Source organism: Hypoxylon trugodes, assembly GCF_022578975.1.
Source record: "Hypoxylon trugodes strain CBS 135444 unplaced genomic scaffold F4822scaffold_1, whole genome shotgun sequence".
NCBI lineage: Eukaryota > Fungi > Ascomycota > Sordariomycetes > Xylariales > Hypoxylaceae > Hypoxylon > Hypoxylon trugodes.
Window position 1 is genome coordinate 2,304,498 of NW_026250016.1, and position 16,810 is coordinate 2,321,307.

The 16,810-nt window shown below is 47.5% G+C and overlaps 5 protein-coding genes across 5 annotated transcripts; 2 read left to right on the plus strand and 3 right to left on the minus strand.

Moving 5' to 3' along the window:
• Positions 1–357: 357 nt before the first annotated feature.
• Positions 358–1,793, minus strand: F4822DRAFT_23782 (DUF1749-domain-containing protein). The gene is made up of 2 exons (XM_051454248.1): positions 947–1,793; positions 358–888 (listed from the first exon to the last, which is right to left on the minus strand). Exons 1-2 carry the CDS (start codon positions 1,558–1,560, stop codon positions 603–605), a joined length of 900 nt encoding a protein of 299 aa, XP_051319536.1. The 5' UTR covers positions 1,561–1,793; the 3' UTR covers positions 358–602.
• Position 1,794: 1 nt separating this feature from the next.
• F4822DRAFT_23703 (ARM repeat-containing protein) lies at positions 1,795–5,303 on the plus strand. The gene is made up of 2 exons (XM_051454244.1): positions 1,795–1,965; positions 2,024–5,303. Exons 1-2 carry the CDS (start codon positions 1,921–1,923, stop codon positions 5,168–5,170), a joined length of 3,192 nt encoding a protein of 1,063 aa, XP_051319537.1. The 5' UTR covers positions 1,795–1,920; the 3' UTR covers positions 5,171–5,303.
• Positions 5,304–7,505: 2,202 nt separating this feature from the next.
• F4822DRAFT_424227 (amino acid permease/ SLC12A domain-containing protein) lies at positions 7,506–9,482 on the plus strand (the record flags this gene model as incomplete). The annotated part of the gene is made up of 6 exons (XM_051460110.1): positions 7,506–7,665; positions 7,739–7,809; positions 7,869–7,996; positions 8,064–8,245; positions 8,304–9,160; positions 9,240–9,482. 6 exons carry the CDS (start codon positions 7,506–7,508, stop codon positions 9,480–9,482), a joined length of 1,641 nt encoding a protein of 546 aa, XP_051319538.1.
• A 90-nt stretch (positions 9,483–9,572) lies between these two features.
• Positions 9,573–13,621, minus strand: F4822DRAFT_385764 (uncharacterized protein). The gene is made up of 3 exons (XM_051456652.1): positions 12,358–13,621; positions 12,207–12,304; positions 9,573–12,159 (listed from the first exon to the last, which is right to left on the minus strand). The coding sequence occupies exons 1-3, from the start codon at positions 13,280–13,282 to the stop codon at positions 9,961–9,963; spliced, it is 3,222 nt and encodes a 1,073-aa protein (XP_051319539.1). The 5' UTR covers positions 13,283–13,621; the 3' UTR covers positions 9,573–9,960.
• On the minus strand, positions 13,622–16,573 carry F4822DRAFT_385767 (sodium/hydrogen exchanger). Its single transcript, XM_051456653.1, has 5 exons — positions 16,242–16,573; positions 16,138–16,167; positions 15,920–16,066; positions 15,201–15,860; positions 13,622–15,143 (listed from the first exon to the last, which is right to left on the minus strand). The coding sequence occupies exons 1-5, from the start codon at positions 16,279–16,281 to the stop codon at positions 13,999–14,001; spliced, it is 2,022 nt and encodes a 673-aa protein (XP_051319540.1). The 5' UTR covers positions 16,282–16,573; the 3' UTR covers positions 13,622–13,998.
• Positions 16,574–16,810: the final 237 nt, after the last annotated feature.

Consider the following 16,810-nt stretch of genomic DNA (forward strand, 5'->3'; position numbering starts at 1 on the left):
ATTTATGAGAAATTATAAAAATAATTAAGAGATATATATCGGAGGAATGCGATGCGATAAAAAAAACAAGGGAAAACTTACAGCATGTTGAACAAGTTGCACCGAAACACATCTTGAAGATTGATTGATTGATTGAGAATGAGGGGATCGTGGAGATGGGATGATTTGATTAATGTTGAACTTTGACACTCAATTCAATGAAAAGCAATCGGATTTGAAAGAAGAGAAAGAAGAATTGAAACGGAAAGAAATTGGATTGGAAACCTTACTCGCAAATTATTCAGTTTCAACTCGCCGTCTCAGCGGCATCTATTTGTGATGCTTCGGCGATGACAATTTTGAGGGAGGTCTCCGAGTTCTGTACAATCGCCGACATCTCATTCCGGGCACTAAGCGCGGCTCCAGTTCCCTTAAGCAGCAAGGGAAAAACACATTCAAGTACCATAAATGAATGATGCATCGTTTGACATATTTAATTATTAAGCTTAGCTTCTTATAAGTCGCAAAAGTAATGTCGCCGCGAAAGCATCGTAATAAATCCATGATGGATTTATCTACGCTTAAGTTGTCAACGATCCGAAGCCAGTCCTAGCACTGTGCGACTATTTGATACTCTGCAGGAACTTCACAACCGTGTCTGCAAGCCACTTTTCTGACTCCGGTTCCTCCACCCTGTGGGTTGCGCCAGGAATAACGCCTGAGAGATCACTTGCGATGCCCGGTTGACATAGTGATTTCCAATGCGTAATTAATGCTTCTTTATCGACATCAGGAGTCACGAACTCGTCATTTTCGGAATGGAGTATGAGAAGAGGTTTGTCTATCCGCTGCCAAAAAGGGCCATTTGCACTATCGGGTCGCTTAGGGTCAAAGTAGTTGTCTTCGCCACTGTTACACGAATTAGGCACATGAACGAGGAGGAATAAGCAAGCGCTAGGTCACATACTTTTCGGCCGTAAGGGAGTTCCATCGCCAGACAGACATGGGGACGTTAGAGAAGGCATCCGAAACATGTTCAGGCGGCATACGATCATGAATTTTACCAGAACGGATGAGATCCTCTGTAACCTTGAGGCTCATATTCATCCAGTCTTCGTCGCCCATCTCGTCTTCTATAGCAGCTCGGTCGCAGACTGGAGCCTGTAAGATATATCCTTCAACAGGTGCAGCGTCATGATGTTTAGGTGAGGTATATTCCATACAATCTTGAGAGCCAGTAGAATGTCCCATCAAGACTATACGTTGCTTTCCGATGCCTCGTAGATACTTGACAAACGCCGATATCTCGTCCACATCATCCTTGAGAGAAGCAAATCCGAAGCCCGAAAAGGCACTGGTCATGCGGAATTCAAAAACGGAGTAACTCAGTTCGGGCTCAGCTTCCAGGCGCTTGGCTATGGCTCGCGGATAGGGGACAGTGTGAGGACCGTCGCCAAGACCACCGATGAATACAAGGGCATTTTTTGCATCGGCCAGGCCAATTTCGTAGGCACTCGAATGCGGCACCGGGAACGGAAATGAAAGGGGATGCACTGTCACGGTGAAAGTCTCCGGCGCCATTTTACTTGCTCGACGACGGTCGATCTATTCCAGGTATTCTTGTTACCAATGCACCTTCGAGTTTGAAACCTTAAGAATTCAGATTCCAGAGCAAGTTGGCTGACGAATTGACAATTGTTAATATGGAAATCTCGGTTAGGCACGAAAGTGTTGATAAGTGAATAAATACCAGATAAATACATGACTGGATAAATGCATGGTCTTTTTTGCCCACTACTAAATTCACTAAATTCATATCCATCGAAGCCTACATCAAACACCAAACCAAACATTAAATATCTACGTCTACATATATGTACCCCTCGTCGCATTTTCTTGTAATATCCTCATCTCAAATAAGAAGGATGAATAAATCTCAATATGGCTAGCACATCTTCGGCCGCGAGGAATGATTTCTTTAAAGAGGTCGGTGCCTCATCATTGCTTGTCCGTTTGTGGGGACGGCATTGCTGATTCAAAGTAGCTCAAACCACGATGTGTGGCCATCAACAATTTGGCCGTCCGTGCTCCAGATAAGAAAGCAAGTACCAAAGAACTCATCAAAGTTGTTGAGGACCTCTCTGCCGTTTTGAGTCGGCAGATTTCCACAGACGACTCTATCCTGGATGAGAAGCTTGCCGATTATATCTTCTTTCCACTTTCCAACATCCTCCGAAATCAGCAAGAGTACCCTATCCGATTAACAGAACACACCATTCGATGTCTAAGAATCCTAATCCAAAATGGATGGAAGGCCAAAATCCCAAATGACCTCTCTCAGCAGCTTCTCATATTTCTCGCCTGCATCATTGGCGGTGTTCCGGGTCAGGAGAGGAAGGATCCTATCCCTGAGGAGACGGAACTAGAAGCACTTAAGACCTTGACATCGTTGATTAAAGCAGTTGGGTCTTCACCAGGCGGAGCGGCGGCACTAGTAGAGACGAATGCGATACCTACTTTAGGCCATACTATCACCACCGTACTGGATGCTGTTACCGATGGCAGGACACCAGATGTTCGACTCGAGGCTTTAAGGACGCTAGATGCGCTCATTATCGCTATCCGGGATCATGCCGCCTTGGCTACTTTTCTACCTGGGATAGTATCATCCCTTAGTAGCCTCCTCGCGCCACCCGCATCACTAAAGAATCAGAGGAGGGTCTTGGTGGGTGGTATTAACGCTTTGAAGGACGTGCTTACAAGGGTTCTTGGTGATATAAAAGTCATGGGAATAATAAAACGACAGACCTCAAATGATGCTGAAAAGAGTACTGAGGGCAAGGTTTTAACACCATCATGGTTGAAAGCAACTACGGCCAAGATAAAACTTGCCCTTGTAAGTGTGCTCAAATTGCGAAATGCCGATTACGATGATATCCGATCTGCTTTGGAGAGGTTGTGCGTCACTCTTCTTGATGAATGTCACCAGTCTCTTGAAGAATGCACCCCTATACTCGTCGAGACTGCCATGATTCTGGCTGATGACGAAAACGAAAAATCCATAATGGAGACAAGTTTGACAGATCTAGCCAGAATATACCCAGAACTTGAGGACACGATCAAGACTACTGTGTACAACTGGGTCACGAGTCTACCCCGCTTAGTACAGTCTAGCGACGATAGAGTCAAACAACGAGCAATCCAAAGCCTTATGAATGGTCAGTATTTTATCACAACCCTTCAGATCGACTCGTCTATTTTAGATGATTCTCTTGCGCTCTCTTTGCGGGATAGTGCTACTGCACTTGTTCTCGCATCCAAAGCCGGTAACATGTCGGAGCTTCCTTCAAACGCGATCGAGTTGAACATGGATGTAATCAAACAGGATGGATCGAGTAATTTCCCGGCCGTCCTAATCGCACAAGACACAGAACGACCCACGCGAACGGCGCTTCTTGAATTACTAGCAAAATTCGGGTCTACATCCCAACAAAGCAAGCTAGCAGACGACCTTCTCGATTATGTTAGAGAATCTACTGGGCCTAGCCAGGTTGCCTCATATTGGCTTACTTTTGAGCTGATTAAATCGAGTTTGTCGCAACCTTCAGAATTGGACGATTTCCTTGACTTAAGCTCGGCAGTGGGTGCGTCAAATGGGAGCGATGCGGTTTTCGAAGAGCTCTACTCATTCTCAGTCTCGATACTAGACTCACAGGCTGAGACGGAAGAACTTGATTGGCGATTACAAGCCATAGCTCTAGAAGTTACCACTTTCGCTGCATCGAGGACCAACGAAGCCTTCCGTCCAGAACTAATTGATGTATTATATCCCATCACAACATTTATAGGCTCTGGAATCCCCAAATTACGAGATCATGCGATCATCAGCCTCAACAGCATCGCCGTTTCGTGTGGGTACTCTAACGTCACGGATTTAATCATTGATAACGTGGACTATATGGTCAACTCAGTATCCTTGCGCTTGAACACTTTTGATATATCACCCGCATCTACTCAGGTCCTGCGAATGATGATAAAGCTAACCGGGCCAAAATTAATACCATATCTTGACGATGTAATCGCATCTATTTTCGCAGCTCTCGATAATTACCACGGGTATCCTTTATTTGTGGAAAGCCTATTTAGCGTTCTTACGGAAGTTGTACAGCAAGGGTCGCATTCAGATCACCTACTGCTAGAAGCCGTGAAATCTTCAGCAAAGGACCATAGGAAGAAATCACAATCGGAAATTACAATAGGGGAGTTATGCGACATTTTAACAGGCCTTGTGGAAAGACGAGACAGGCGACGCACTGAGGAATTGAAGGGCAAAGAGATTGAATCTCATCCGAAACGCCCGTGGAAGACCACAAAACTAGATGGAGTCGATAATGAGGCGAATGAAGAGGAAGAAGAGCCCAACACTGAAGTCGAAAAGCAACCACCGCCTAAAACACCTACCTTCAAGATCCTGGCCCGCATCACGGACTTGACACAACATTACCTAACGTCACCTGCGCCTACGTTGCGAAAATCCCTTCTAGATCTTCTCGCCACCGTCTGCCCGGCACTCTCACCCGACGAGGAGGCCTTTTTACCTCTGGTTAATTCCGTCTGGCCTGTCCTAGTCGAGAGACTCTACGACACGGAACCATTCGTCGCCATCGCAGCTTGTAAAGCCTTATCCGCGTCATGCCAGAGTGCTGGCGATTTTCTCGGCACGAGAATCAAGACAGAGTGGTGGGATAATATGGGGAAGTGGTGTCGGAAAGTAAAGGCGGACGCGACGCATTCAAGCAGTAAGAAGAAGGCTGTAACGCATAGCAGTAGCAAGTCGGATCGTGGTCTACTCATCCCAATTCGCTCTCGGGATGGTATCGAAGGAAAGGAATCCAGCAAGGCTGTCGAGACTGTTTCGAGTGCGGGGCTGGGAAGATTCACTCAGGCGGCGCAGGTATGGGAGGCTGTGCAAGGACTGGTAGTCGCGATTGTGTCTTACGTTCAAGTCGATGATGATGTATTTGATGAGATACTTGTCTTGCTAGGAGACACCTTGGCTACGAACCACGAGGCTAGGGTCGCTCTGGAGGCTATCGATCCTGACGCCGTGTGGCTCCTTCTGTATGAGAGGGGAATAATGCAGCCGACGGAGAAGCCGGTTCTGCCGGGAGTGGCGTTCGTTGACCCATGATAAGGACGAGAGATATGGTATTTCGCCACAAAAGTTTCTCACGACAAATTGAGTGTTGGTCTCTAAAATAAGGGGCATAGCCTTACCGCCGTCGTGTGACGTTATCGTAAAATTTATGTGGAATAGGGATTTTCTAGTAAGTAAACCAGATAGCGATACCACCGCGTGGTCGTGTATACTATTGTTACTAGCACAATGCTATTGTCAATATGTGCGTGTATCTATGTACACGCCACGCGCACCACTGACGTATTCGGAAGCCACATATGAAAAACCGGAGTATCATCCTAGAATTTATGTTGGTGGTAAATGTCGTAGTTGTCTCCTTTCGAATACCGTTTCAAAAACGTAGGATATCTCCCGATCTAATCCATAGGAATCGGCTTCACCGAGTCGTCGCCGCGCGTCCAGATAGCCTTGTTTTCAATGGGCAAATGGGATGCTTACTTGCCTCCCTAGAAACACCTAACTAGCCTCCGTTCGACCCGAAAAGTGCGCAATAGTATGTCCTCGTATCGTATTCGATAACAATCTACTATTGTCAAATATGCCATTGTTAACCTACGTAATCAATACTTGCCGTCCCCCGTGAGGACATAATCAAGCTTTCTAATTGACGAGCATAGCCCTGTCTAGACATATGTCTGCTTACCTCTATCCGAACTGTTGGGTCACCCCTGAGAGTTTCCATTAGGTAACACTTTGAATTCAAAAAGAGCCGCAAAGTGACATCACATGCTAAAGCTGTAGAAGTAACCATATTAACGTTAGATTGAAGCTATACCATGGCAGTAGTATCATCTTTCTAGAAACTCAGTTACAACGTCATCCCATTCGGACAAATAATAACGTGTTCGCCCCCTCCCTATGTAGCTAGGTATCCTGTATCAGTGACATGCGCAGGATATCCGATTGGTTCTCTGATATGTTGTGTAAGGCGAGCTATCACTTGTACAGGATCGGCCACATTCCCGTCACCCGAAGGGTTGAACACAGTATACAGGCACCTAATCAGGATAGCCTATTGGTGAAGCTTGAACGGCATGTTTTCGTAAGCCCATGATTATGGTAATTTCATGGCTTCGTAATTCGATAGGTGGGAAATCAAGCCATCGTAAAACTCAACTCCAGCGACCCACAGCATTCCGAGACAGAGCTTTACCAAAGAAGGTAAACTGCTATTAGAAAAGAGCTGTTGATAAGGGAATACCGGTATTTCGGGAGACCTTCCTCATTCGTTCGTCCTTATCAGTGCTAGAGGAATTCCCCGAGATCGAAGATCTCGCTAGTAATTCAAGTTGCGATGGACTTTTTGTTAGAAATGCATTAACTAATTGGACTTATCTGAAAGGTGAGCGACATAGCTTCTGAAGGCTTGTAAGAATTTACATGGGACGTTCGATCAAGAACCAACAATGTGGACGAGGTGGACCGGCTTTAGCTAGATATAGACGTCTATACGTACTCTTCCGGGGACTTCATGCAAGCTAGCCGGGGGTAAGGGAGGGAATATGTGTACTATGATTGGCTGTAGACAAGCAGAGACACGACCCCTTTCCGTCCCTTATCAGCTCGGACTCCAGAATCCAAGGCTGAATCAATGTGTACCCTTTGTTGTTTTTCTATCTAGCGAGAACTGGGAGAGTCGCGACCTTGTTTTTAAGGTGATCCCGGCAAGGCAGATCAACTACCTAGGTAGCTAAGAGACATTGTCGCCTAAGTAAATTGACGTCCACCATATACCTACCTAGGTAGGTAGCTAGCTGTCAAGAATCTCTAGGCTTAGTTACACTAAGGAAGCTTGTCGCGTGCCAGAGCTACTCTGGTTCTATGAGCTATAATATATAGATGAGTCCATCTACCTACAACGTATCCTACCCTTCATCCAGAAGCAAGGAAACCAACTTGCTACTCCAATTCGGCGTATCGGGTCAATCTCACCGTATGATATCTCAACAAGAAGGATGATCAACAGTACTAGGTTGCACAGCACAGACTGTCATGTCGTTTTGTCCCATGTTACCCAACGGGCACAATAATAAATCCAGCTAGATCTTGTCCTTCAGCACTATCCGCCCTGTCTCGTAGCAAGGGTCTAGACCTGTAGGTAGTAGATACGCCGTACGATATGTTGTAGCTTTATATACCCGGCTACTTCTTATCGTAATTAAACCCTTCGCGATCTCTTTCTTACATTTAATCTTCCGTGTTTCCCTTATTCAATCGTCTTGTAGTTACTTACCCTACTCAGCGACTGAGGAAAACCTACCCCCTACTTACCCGGCCCCATCCCGCCGTTGGGAGGAAATAATCGCAAACCGACCGACCCGCGAAGATGTCAGGCACCGCCGATAAGAACGCGAAAGATGGCCCTGCGACAAGTTCGCAGCCATACGCTGCCGAGGGGCGACCCGATGAAGAAGTCGGCATCGTCAACAAAGGAGGACGGCTTCACACGGATCTCCAGGGTCGCCATATGCAAATGATTGCAATAGGTATGAGTTTTCCTTACTGGAACACGATAAACGATTCGCGCGTTCTTGCTAACGAAAAATGCGATCGTGATAGGTGGTGCTATCGGGGCTGGTCTATTTATCGGGTCTGGGAGTGCTCTGTACTCTGGCGGACCGGCGGCATTGGTACCTATTCCTCACTTCTCTATCATATCAAATAAGTACTAACGATCCAATGTTGATAGGTCATTGGGTACATCATTGTGGGAATCATGTTGCTGTTTACAATGCAGGCCCTCGCCGAGCTAGCTGTTCTGTATCCCGTAAATGGTGCCTTCTACACATACGTCGTCCGATTCGTTGATCCGTCTTGGTACGTCTACCCATCGATTCTAGCCGAATATAGGAATTAGAAGATCTTTTACTAACAATGTATTTAGGGGATTCGCCATGGGATGGGACTACGCGATCGCATGGCTCACGGTCCTCCCTTTCGAGTTAATAGCCGCCGGTATCACGATCGAGTTTTGGCGACCCGACCTCAATGTAGCTATATGGGTTACGGTCTTCCTAATCGTCCTAATTCTGATTCAAATATTCGGTGTACGCGGTTATGGTGAAGGTACGAAAATTTCCATATCTCAACATATCCAGGCGAACTAGATTCTAATGGCACATAGTCGAGTTCGTCCTCAGTATGATTAAAATCGCGGCCTGCACCGGTTTCATTATTTTAGGCATCGTCATAAACTGTGGCGGAGTTGGCGACAGGGGCTACATTGGCGCGAAATACTGGTATGACCCCGGCGCATTCAAGAACGGATTCAATGGGTTCGCGGGAGTCTTCGTCGTTGCTGCCTTTGCCTTCGGCGGCACCGAGCTAGTCGGTCTGGCAGCGGCCGAATCAGTCAATCCACGAAAAGCGATCCCTATGGCTTCTAAACAAGTCTTCTTCCGAATCGCCTTTTTCTACATAATTAACCTATTCATTCTTGGGCTGATTCTACCAAACAACGATGAGCGCTTGAAGAATTCGTCTGGTGCTAACTCTAGCTACTCACCTTTCGTTCTTGCAATCGAGGACGCTGGTATCGCAGTCTTGCCGTCTATATTCAACGCCGTAATCACCATCTCAGTCATCAGCGTCGCGAACTCATGTACCTTCGGCTCAACCCGTACAATGCAAGCCATGGCGGAGCGAGGCATGGCACCGAAATTCCTATCCTACATCGACAAAGCCGGGCGACCGATATGGTGTGTTGTCGTTCAACTAGCATTCGGTCTCTTAGGCTACATCGGTGTCGCATCAAAAGGGCTAGACGTCTTCACATGGCTACTCTCACTCTCCGGTCTATCATATTTCTTCGTATGGGGTTCATGCTGTCTAGCACACATCCGGTTCCGACTCGCGTGGAAGGCCCAAGGGCGAAGTCTTAAGGAGATCCCGTACCGACCACCACTAGGAATCTGGGGTAGCGCTATTGGCCTGTTCCTCAACTTCGTATGTCTGATAGCGGCTTTCTACAATGCCCTCTATGTAAGTATACTCTTCTAACCCCCCCTCCCTTCAATAGTAACCTGTAGTATCCCGACTAACATGTGTAATCAAAACCTAGCCTAGCCCCGATGCTCAACCCGATCCGTCCGCATTCTTCCAACAATACCTCGCAGCGCCTATTGTCATCGTTTTATACCTATTCTGGAAAGTCTGGTCTAGAGATTGGCAACCATGGGTTAAGCTCAACGATATCGACCTAGAGGTCGGCGCTCGTATACTAGAAGTCGAGGATGAAGATGAGGAAATGGAAAAGAGAACATGGGCTAACTTGCCTTTGCGTGCCGTCAGGGCAGTAATGTAATTCCCCAATATTTTTAGTCAAAGTGTTAAAGGGGGTATTGCTTGGGGTATAATTAGCAAAAACACTTCACAATTTCAAATCAAACCAAAGTACCCAGAACCCGCTTAGAATTCAACTATATCAACCCCCTAAATAACATCAACCTCTAGAATATCGCCACGCCGTTGCGCCACCGTGACAAACGAGTGGCTATACGTAGATATGATAGGTTTTAGGTACATATATATGCGCAGGATACTATTCAACTGCCTTTGCCTTTGTCTTGTCTTGAATCCCCTTTCTTGCGAAACGCCTTTCCACGTCTACATTTGAGGTGTTTGCCAATGATGACATGATAATAATGCCCGCTCCGACACTCCCCCCGGCGATAAGTTTAGGGTTTCTACTCGACGGCGCACGTACATACATACATGAGTACACATATAGTTCTGTTTGCTTAACTTGGTTTCTCCAAATTCCTCTCCGCTGTTCCTTCTCTCTACCTCTTCCCTCCTTTACTGTCAGCCTCGGCGTCTAGATCACGCTCAACCATTTCGATAGAGCTCAGACTAGGAAATCTCTTAGCGAAACTCTGAACGTAATCCTCTTTCTCCTGGAGGCTCATGTCTATAATCGGTCTACCAGGTAAGCCTACGCCAGCTAGGTATTCTGTGGAGGTACGTCGCGCTGGTCCTGGTGTCCGCTGTGCTTGAACTGTCTTGGGCGGTGACCTCGCGCGGTTACTACCTGTCGGGAGTTTGTTCAAATGAGTTGGCTTAGGCGGGAGTGCGGGTTTGATAGGCGAATTTGGATCAGCTGGCGGACGTCCCCGAGCGGCCGCGACGGCTACGTCAATCGAACTAGCCATGGGCTTGAGTGGGGGTGGGCCGGCTCCTGGTCGCGTGCCGGTGACGTTCTTCCGAGGGACTTCAGGAAGCTGCTTTTCTGTGCGGTTTTTGGCGGCAGCCGCGTCTGCGAACTTGCCGTAGCCGGTCGCTGTGTGATGAACCTGCTGAGATGATTTTTGGGACTCATCGAGCAAATTCTGCACACGGTTCTGTATGCTTACTGCCCTCGAGACACCTCCAATGCTCTTAGGTAGTGGGCCCGGCGGGCCACCAGCTTCTCGCGCCGCCATCCGTTGCTTGTATTCAGCCGCTGCTGCCTCCACTCGTCTTTCCTCTTCGGCAAGGGCTTGCGCCTCGAGTTCTCGTCGCATTTCTGGCGTCATCTCGGGTTCCCCTAGAAGATGACCGTCATCACTGCGACCATCGGTGGCTTCCGACCCCGCAATTGGGGTCAGATCATGACGCTCCATATCCTTAAGAGGAGATGGGGTTCGCGCGCCTGGCGCCGAAGGATTGCCCTCGAACCGCTTAAAAGCATCGCCAAATCTTCCAGCCAGGATATTCTTGGTGCCTGATAACGAGGTGAGACTAGCACGCTTCGTATGTTGCTTGACACCTTTATCCTTTTTCTTCGTATCGGAATCTTCCATTGATCGAAGGAAGTCCACATTTGACTCTATTGCTGTATCATCCTGGGGCTCTAGTCTAGGAGAAGTAGTAGTTGCTAATAGGTTTGGTGAGTAGCCAGGGGAGCGGAGTGGTCTTGGGGCAGCTTCTCGTTCGCGAAGATAATCCATATCAGATTCAAGATAAGTACTAACAGGCCTAGGACGACCTCCGATGGATGTCGACTTGGCTAATGGTTCAAGTTGCTCGGCACTTGGTCGGCCACTTTCCAAAGATGGACGTGAAGAGGACGAGTGCCGGGCATGTCCTGGTGCTGGTTGGATAGAGTCCATACGAGGAGTTGGTGTAGGCCGTAATGCATAAGTTAAATCTGGTCGCTTCTGACCGGTGCCTATTGGCTCCTGCTGTCTGGGCAAACTTGACGTACGATGTTGGTCGGCTGGAGGGAATCGGTGAATTGGGGGGTAATCTCGAGGTTGCCTTTCAGCAGGAGGTGTACTCGTCATTGTCCCTGTCGAAACCATGGCTGGCCTATTGGGAGTTTCTAGTGAACTTGGTGGCGGAGGAGACGAAATAGCTTGGAGTTCAGGGTTGCTGGAGATAATTGCCGACGCACGGCTCATCTCCGAAGGTTGTTTGGGAGGTGCAGAACCAGGTTTGTTAACAGTCCCGGGCGGAGGTGACGTTTTTGTTAAGTCTGATACAGCTGCTACTGACTTCACTCGACTTAAATCTGCCGATTGCCTCTGATTTGTTGGAGTCGTCCTCACCGTAGCCTGAGGCTTAATAAAAGCTTCATCTGCCAATTGATCGGTGACGAGTTGACTAAATTGCATCTGAGGATCTGCGGGAGAAGTCGGGTTGTCAAAGTCAAATTTCGTGCCTTGGTCATGTAGTAGAGAGAATTGGTCCAATGTTGGGAACCTAGAAGATAATTCATCCTCAAAACCCGTCCCTGTTTTAGCGTCCAACGCAGCGAATGGGTCGCCGTTTGTAACTCTTGCTGGGGATGGACTTGGCTTTGGTGCTTGTTTCGGGGCAGACTGGCTCGTAGCGGGTGGCCGTCCACGTCTCATAGGCGTGATTTCGGGGAGCGCCTGAGCCTGTGGTTGCTGCGGTGGTGAATAAACAGCACCTATACCGGTAGAACCTCTACTCTCCTTGCCAGTAGCTGGCTGTTTCTCACTCCTTCTCGACTCTGAATGCGCTTGACCGGAGTAAATCTGAAGTTTGTTAGTTTTTCGTCTGTGGGTGATAGAATTGTCCATACATCATGTATAGGTACTTCGCGACCTTGCATCCGACAACTTTCTCGAAGTACTTGGTAAATATTTGGTCGAGATCGTAAGTCCTCCCGTAACATAGATGCTTTATGAACTGATTTAGCAAAAACGTCTTGGCAATGGGATGAGAGGGCGTACCAATTAGCTGTTTTAGTCTATCCGAGAAAGTAGGATAGTTAGGGAACCTGAAGCTTGCGTTTAATATAGCCAGCTGCCCTTGCTCTTCAAACGGTGTAGTATAATAGCATAGCTTGTATAGAAGCACTCCCAAAGCCCATATGTCCGACTTCTCATCTATTGGTTGTTTTCGGTATACGTCGATCATCTCCGGACTCCTATATTGTAAAGTAGTATGCCTTTGAACATCTTCATCCACCAAGCGACATTCTACGACAGTCTGAGGCGCGGCTCTCGGTGGCGCAGCTGAGCCAAAATCACAAAGCTTGAACTTCTTCCTCGAGCCGTTGACGGTAATAAGGACGTTTTCGACTTTTAAATCTCGGTGTAGTAAAGGCGGCTTAAGATAATGCATACAGGCGACGCCCTCGGCAACATCTGAAAATATGTTTAAAATCTCGGGTTCGGTCAGGCGGTGTTGTAACCGGGTATTCATGAAATCGATCAAGCCTCCTCCGTTACAATACTCCATCAGCAGGAAGACCTCGTATCCGCCGCCGTTCCGCTCGGACGCATGCGAGTCGATATATGTAACAATCGTTCGGTGCCCCTTGAGCCGTTTCATCGTCTCGACCTCTGTTCGCATCCCACGAAGAGTCTCCTTGTCCGGCACGGCGACTCTTTTCAACACCGCCTGATCAGTCCCGTCGACAGGGCGTGGCATCTTCACGAGATAGACGTGTGCAAATCCACCCTCCGATAAATATTTTTGTATTACTACCCTGTGATTTCCGACTTGTATCTTGGTACCCGGGGCGAAGGTGCCGGCAGGGGCAGAGTGTCCTTGCACGGGTATCTGACCGTGCATTTGCATTGGCGCACCATAAGCGGCCTGTTGGCCGGGACGGGGAGCGGCCATTGGCACGGTATTTCCGTACGAAGCCATACTAGCAGCTCGGAGGTAAGGTTTATCGTCGAGGAGGGAAAAGACGGCGTGGGAGTCGGTAAAGGCTGGCACGGTCGGGGGGCTCTTTATGGTTATGGCATGGGGGCAGGTATTATGCGCCTTTCAGCTATAATTGACGCATATCTAGAGGGCAAGCAAGGAGCCGAAGGTAACAGTGAATCTATTCGAGTATACGCGCTAGAAGGGCGATGTCCCTGGACTGCTGGTGTCACTACGTAGACATGTATGTGTATTGTATTGTACGGGGTGGAATTGTATGTAAGGTTGTATGTACACGACTTAAAGCGACTTAAAGGTGGTGAACTTGGACACTAAAACTGGACACTAAAGAACTTGGTAGGGGTAGTCTATAGTGGATCCCTATTCGTCCAGCTGTTTCGTAACAGCCCGTGCCACCTGTAAGCATCCCCACCAGATCCCCTATTACGCACCTACCTAAAATAAATTCCAACTCATACATTAAACACATATTACCGAATAATGAACTATCGTTCCTAAATCAAATCCCGACATTGACATATGATCTTATAGGTACAATTCTCAGTTCCCTATGTTCATCATACACGTACATTTAAAACAAAATACCCAAGAACTCCGCGTAATGCCAACGAGAATATCGTCTAATACACCTTATTACAGTGCTCATTCATAAATTATATCAATATGCCCCCCTTCTAGGATGGTATTATACATTTCTAGCTCGACCCGGAGCCGCCTTCTCCATCCCCTTTTCCTCCACTTGGGCCAGGATGTCCCCCATCCAAAAGTAATTTCGGCTTGATGTAATCCTCATCAAGTTGTCTAAATAAAGCTTGAGGGTCTTGTGAGGTAAGCAATTGCCTAATTGCTGCACGGGTAGAAATGGGTGTCGCGTCTCTGTGACCCGATGTTGGGTATGAAAATACACCCTCTTCTTCCGATGCCCCACTAGGCGTGAGAATAGGACTCGCCCTGTTTCGCGGCGATTTGCGGGCCGGAGGTGGAAGGTCCGATGTATCGATGTCACTTCCTATATCTGAGTCTGTTACGCTGCCGTTACGTCCAAGGAGATCCGTCCTTTCGACATCTTCACTGGTAGCCGCCCGAGAACCCTTACGACTCGAGCTAGTAGCACGTGACGTCGGGAAGGATGGTGAACGATGTCCGGATACATAACTTCCTCGTTCTGGCTCCGCAGGTTGCCGGAGTCTTGAAGAATCCATATTGTCGAGACGTACCGACCCATTTCTTCGTCTAGGAGTGTATCCAATTCCGGTTCCGGACCTCTTGTAATAGGAACCCCCTGGTGCGGCTTCAATGTCAAACTCATCGTCACTGTCAACCTCTTCAACAACTCCTGTTCGGATACCCAAGATCTCCAGCATTCGTGCTGTGGTGCCGCCAAAGATGATCACAGTAAGCACCACCACTACAAGCACAGTAGCTTTTAAGGCATATGAGTTTTTGCCGTTTAGTAGAGCAGCAAGTGCTACACCGACAGCTCCACGTAGACCGGCCCAGAACAGCATAGCTTGGTAGTTGTAAGGTAGTTCGTCAGCAACTTCTATACCGCGACGCCGCGCCCGATAGTGGTGGAACCAGTTGATGGCCTTGGATAGAGGGAAGACGGCTACCCATCGTGCCGCACAGACGGCGATGATGGTGACGATGATTAGAGGGGGTTGAAATTGGAGATCGTTATCAGTGAACAGGGATAAGCCCAAATAGATAAAGATGAAATTTTCCGATAGCTGTGCCAAGATCTGGAAAAAGTATTTGGTACTGAGTTGTGTTCGTCGTGACATATTGAAGTAAGCATAGTGTTTTAGAGTAATACCACAGAATAGCAAAGACACGATACCTATTACGTTTCGGTTAGTAATGTTTCATTAGAGTGAAATGAAAAGGTTAGATGCACCTGACATGTCCAGTCCTTGTGAAAAGAAGTAGCTTGAATAAGCGATCAACACAATCAAGCACGTCTCGATCTGGGGATATCTTCTGATGTATGTGAATTTCAAGGCAAGCGCAGTACCGACACCAACCAAAACACCAATAAGTAAACTGCCAAAGAAGACAGCCAAGAAAATGCCCACACCCTGAAAAAAACTAAAGACCCCATATGCTTCGGCAGTGTTGTCTTTGTACTTTCGGGCAGTCTCAAAAATGACAATGGCAATAGCATCATTTAGGATAGATTCACCGAAGATAACAGTGTATAGTTTTGGATCAACTTTGTAGGTATTAAAGATGGCCAAGATCGTGACTGGATCTGTAGCAGACAATGTTGCGCCAACGGAGATAGCATCAACAAATGTCATTTCTAGGCCTTCGAGAGGTATTCGGGTGTATAACCATAATAGTAGACCTATGACCACGGCAGACAGGAAGGTTCCGGCGAATGCGAAGGTTAGGATGGTACCGATATTTCTAAAGAAATTCGCTTGATGAAGTTCGTATCCGGAGTTCAGAATGATCGGCGGTAGTAGGAGGTTGAAGAAGATCTGGTAGTCGAAGCTGATAAGCTGTCGGATGGAGTGGCCGGTTGTCACTCTAAGAATCAATCCCACGGTCATGCCTGATACTAATGTCAGCCTCTCGTCACTAGCATGCTCTTCCTGAGATTATGCGACGAACCCGCAAAGATGGAAATTACTGTTTCGTGAACAGCTTGAACTTTCTTCTGTTGTAACATATAACTTGTGAAGAAGGCAATCACGAGTAGCATGATTGATATAAAGAGCGCTCGTGATGCGAAGATCTCCTTTTCCCCCGAGTCGGCCCCTGTTATATGCTGTCAGAATGAATCGTAAGTGAACTTGAGCCGCATAATGCGGCAGCAACATAGATCATACCATCGGGATCCGTCTCTTCATCCGCTCGCCCTATAAGATAATCATAGTTAGTAAAGAGGGAAATATGGCATGTTGCGACATAATTCGAGGTTCGGTCGACATACGAGCGAGCTCCATGGCGGAGCTGGCAATTTCTGTCAACATGGCCGCGACAGTGGATAATTAATGGCTTCAAGTCGTGGATTGACGATTCGGCGGGATGCGGGCGTGTAGCTCTAAACCGAGCACTGGGAATACGGCATTGGACGCATCGATTTGGAGGAACCGGAGAGATGGAGGTGTTTGATAGGAAACTCGAACTAGAGGTTTTGACTTGTTGCGCTTGATGGATTTGAAGAGTTAGAATTAAGAATCGACAGCTTGCAATTTACTACGACTATTCTGTTCTGGGCAGCTGATTGCGCGCGAAGATAGGTACCCACCTGCCCTAAGAAAACCCACCTAAGCAGGGGCTTAACGTCTTAATCTCCCTACAACGATAAGGCCCAACTCTAATCTCCAACGCTGAACATACCTACCTAGGTAGCTGGTAAGGCAACCACGTTCAGCACGTTCAGCTAGAACAATACATTAGCGTCACTGTAATTAAGTAACCGTCCTCAAATCAAGTAACAAAATCATACAACCACTCATAATCAATTTAGATATAAATCCAACTATTACTTATCAAATA

What these genes read in the sequence shown, in the direction of transcription:
- F4822DRAFT_23782 (XM_051454248.1), bottom strand. Translation starts at nt 1,560, where the DNA reads ATGGCGCCGGAGACTTTCACCGTGACAGTGCATCCCCTTTCATTTCCG. An exon ending in AACTCCCTTACGGCCGAAAA is followed by an intron (nt 889 to 946) that starts GTATGTGACCTA and finishes TTCGTGTAACAG; the next exon opens with TGGCGAAGACAACTACTTTG.
- F4822DRAFT_23703 (XM_051454244.1), top strand. Translation starts at nt 1,921, where the DNA reads ATGGCTAGCACATCTTCGGCCGCGAGGAATGATTTCTTTAAAGAG. An exon ending in GGAATGATTTCTTTAAAGAG is followed by an intron (nt 1,966 to 2,023) that starts GTCGGTGCCTCA and finishes GATTCAAAGTAG; the next exon opens with CTCAAACCACGATGTGTGGC.
- F4822DRAFT_385764 (XM_051456652.1), bottom strand. Translation starts at nt 13,282, where the DNA reads ATGGCTTCGTACGGAAATACCGTGCCAATGGCCGCTCCCCGTCCCGGC. An exon ending in TAGACTAAAACAGCTAATTG is followed by an intron (nt 12,305 to 12,357) that starts GTACGCCCTCTC and finishes CAGTTCATAAAG; the next exon opens with CATCTATGTTACGGGAGGAC. An exon ending in GCGAAGTACCTATACATGAT is followed by an intron (nt 12,160 to 12,206) that starts GTATGGACAATT and finishes AACAAACTTCAG; the next exon opens with ATTTACTCCGGTCAAGCGCA.
- F4822DRAFT_385767 (XM_051456653.1), bottom strand. Translation starts at nt 16,281, where the DNA reads ATGTTGACAGAAATTGCCAGCTCCGCCATGGAGCTCGCTC. An exon ending in TGAAGAGACGGATCCCGATG is followed by an intron (nt 16,067 to 16,137) that starts GTATGATCTATG and finishes AGCATATAACAG; the next exon opens with GGGCCGACTCGGGGGAAAAG. An exon ending in ACAAGGACTGGACATGTCAG is followed by an intron (nt 15,144 to 15,200) that starts GTGCATCTAACC and finishes GAAACGTAATAG; the next exon opens with GTATCGTGTCTTTGCTATTC.